Source organism: Trachinotus anak, unplaced genomic scaffold, assembly GCF_046630095.1.
Source record: "Trachinotus anak isolate AG129_WGS33_773 ecotype Australia unplaced genomic scaffold, CSIRO_AGI_Tana_v1 ptg000031l, whole genome shotgun sequence".
NCBI lineage: Eukaryota > Metazoa > Chordata > Actinopteri > Carangiformes > Carangidae > Trachinotus > Trachinotus anak.
The window spans coordinates 8,637,501-8,640,000 of record NW_027273882.1 but is presented as its reverse complement, the minus strand read 5'-3'; the positions used below and the strand labels follow the sequence as shown (position 1 = coordinate 8,640,000).

The window sequence follows — 2,500 nt, the reverse complement described above, 5'->3', positions numbered from 1 at the left end:
GTTGGTGGCAGAAGTTGTCAAACTCAGCGAGAGGAGCTGTGACGAAGCTGAATCAGCTGTTTTCCACTGCGGCACGTAACACAGCAGGAAACAGATTGTTTGGCTCATTTTTGTCCCTGACGCTTCACGTCTGTTGGACGTCTGATGTCCAGAGAAGGACGTTCACCGGAGCTTCATCCCATCACAGGCAAATCACCGGAGCTCTCTTATCCACCGGGGAAACATCTCCATCTGCAGGTCGCCCGACAACAAACATTTGAGCTTAGCCCCAAATGTTTACAGTGTCTGGCTCCGCCCCTGCTCAGCAGTCATGAAATATGAGGTCAATCCATGTTCACCTGAGCCTGACCCCAGTGCATCCTGGGATAGGCTCCTTTCATCTTTCCCTCACTGGAGAGGAGCAGAAGAACTGTAACATCTGTAAATAAAATGTAAAGACAGATGTGTTGCTCTCACAGGAAGTACTGCAGCTCAGTAATGAGGTGAATACTAATTGATTTACTTTTAATTATCCCTCCGTCTTTTTTTTTCAATTAAAAAGCTCTGCAGCCCATCGGCGCGCTGTAACGAGCGTGTTGTCTTGACAGTGCAGGCGAAGACCCACAACACAGTTCTATACCTCTGTGTGTGTGTGTGTGTGTGTCTGTGTGTGTGTGTGTCTGTGTCTGTGTGTGTGTGTCTGTGTGTGTGTGTGTGTGTCTGTGTGTGTGCTGTTACATGGTCTTATGAGATCGAGGTGGGTCTACATGACAGTGATTCGCTTCAGAGGCTCTGCTAACACAATATGGCCGCTCACTGCCGACATACACACAAACACATGTGCACAAAAATACGCATAGAGATATCTCACACACACACACACACACACACACACACACACACACACACACACAGATGTGTAGATTGTGTTCTGCTCTCTTGTCTATTTTCTCCTCACTTCTCTCTCTCTTTCTTTATCTGTCAATCTGCTCCTCTCTCCCTCACCCCCCCACCCTCCACCCCCCATGACTGGGTTTCAGACCCAAAGCTGGATAAAAGACTCTTTTCATGTCTGATCATATCTGCTGCTTTGTTTTCCAGCTATGAATCATGCACGAGCACATTCTGTCTCTCTCTCTCTCTCTCTCTCACACACACACACACACACACACACACACACACACACTCTCTGCACAGAGCCTGCTTCCTCAGAGAACCACTGATTAAAGCAATAGTCAGCAGAGGCCTCCACCTAGTGGCGACCAGCAGCAGTCACACCTTGTCGGCTGTAATGGAGCCTCAGTCCGAGCTGCTGGCCGCCGTCAGTGGATCAGTGTGAGGATAAAGTGCAGCTCTGCAGAAACACCGTCGCTCTGTGCAGAGTCCGGTCAGCTGTCAGTCCGTCCCGGCTCCTTCAGGAGCTGCAGTGTGTGAAAGGAGAACACGTGAATCCACAGTGAATGTGATAATAATTTGTCCCAAACAAAATGTAATCACAGAATTCACGTTTTTGACTTTACCCCTCCTTGTTTCCATGAATCACTATGAAAGTATTTTAGCTTGATCTTTGTGATTCCAGCGCTTCAGTGATTTTGTTCTTATTGAATTTTAAGAAAAATATTCTGAGTATAAAACCATCCTTTTGCCCATGAACAGAACTTAACACAAACTGTCTGTCAGTCTCTGCTCCATCCTTCCTCACTCGTGTCTCAGCTTCTTGGTCAGGAGTGAGGCTGAGATGCTGTGATGTTGTGTTCTCTGTGTATCCTGTATTTTACACAGTATCTGGGTTCCTGAAGGAATCATGAAGTTCTTCTCAGAATCTGTTTGAGACTTTCTGTTCTTTCTGTGTGAGCAGAGAGTGACACTGAATCTCATTGCAAATTCATGCAGATTCATGTTTCTTTGCGTATCTCACCTTGGTCGTACAGTAATACCCCTGCTCTGCTGAGCATGACTGCAGACCTTTTCAGAGACACCTGGAGTGGCTGCAGGTTTCTGCATCGACAGGATCCTCTGAGCAGCAGCTACAACAGAGAGTCTACGTCTGCTCTGTGTATCTGCAGCATCACCTGCTTTCACTACGACACTGTGCTGAATCCATGACAAGCAGGACAATCCGACTAAAAGCTGATTGTTGGTTTGATGTTTGCTGTATTGAGCCGTACACACTTGTCCAGTTCATGTTTGTGGCATCAAACCTTTGACCTTTACAAAGAGAGAAAAGTGGGATAGAATGAACATATTTCAGACAGTATCTTATGTTCTCGTTTCTCCTCTGCAGCGGTGGCAGAAGTCGGGGACTCACCTGGAGCACCTGGTCTCCCGGTTCTGTCTGGACTCGGAGATGGCTCTGGACGGGATGGACTCTTCACGAATGCTGGTCATCAGCCCCTGTGAACTGAGCGCGTACACACAGAGATGGGAGGTCCCCTTCTCCTGACCCCTGACCCTGTGACCTTTCACCTGCAAAAATCTGCCCCGTCACCCATTCTCCGCCCTCAAACACCTGGGCAGAGAC

General features: G+C 47.9%; 1 protein-coding gene across 2 annotated transcripts in view; it reads left to right on the top strand.

Annotated features, from left to right (window-relative positions):
* galnt14 (UDP-N-acetyl-alpha-D-galactosamine:polypeptide N-acetylgalactosaminyltransferase 14 (GalNAc-T14)) overlaps positions 1 to 2,500 on the top strand; it is a 121,850-nt gene that overhangs the window by 117,378 nt on the left and 1,972 nt on the right. For both annotated transcript variants that reach the window (XM_071467887.1, XM_071467886.1), the window contains one exon: positions 2,264 to 2,500. This exon is cut by the window's right edge and continues 1,972 nt beyond it. In XM_071467887.1, the coding sequence (XP_071323988.1) occupies positions 2,264 to 2,422 (159 nt within the window). In that variant the 3' untranslated portion in view covers positions 2,423 to 2,500. The remainder of the gene's footprint in view (positions 1 to 2,263) is intronic.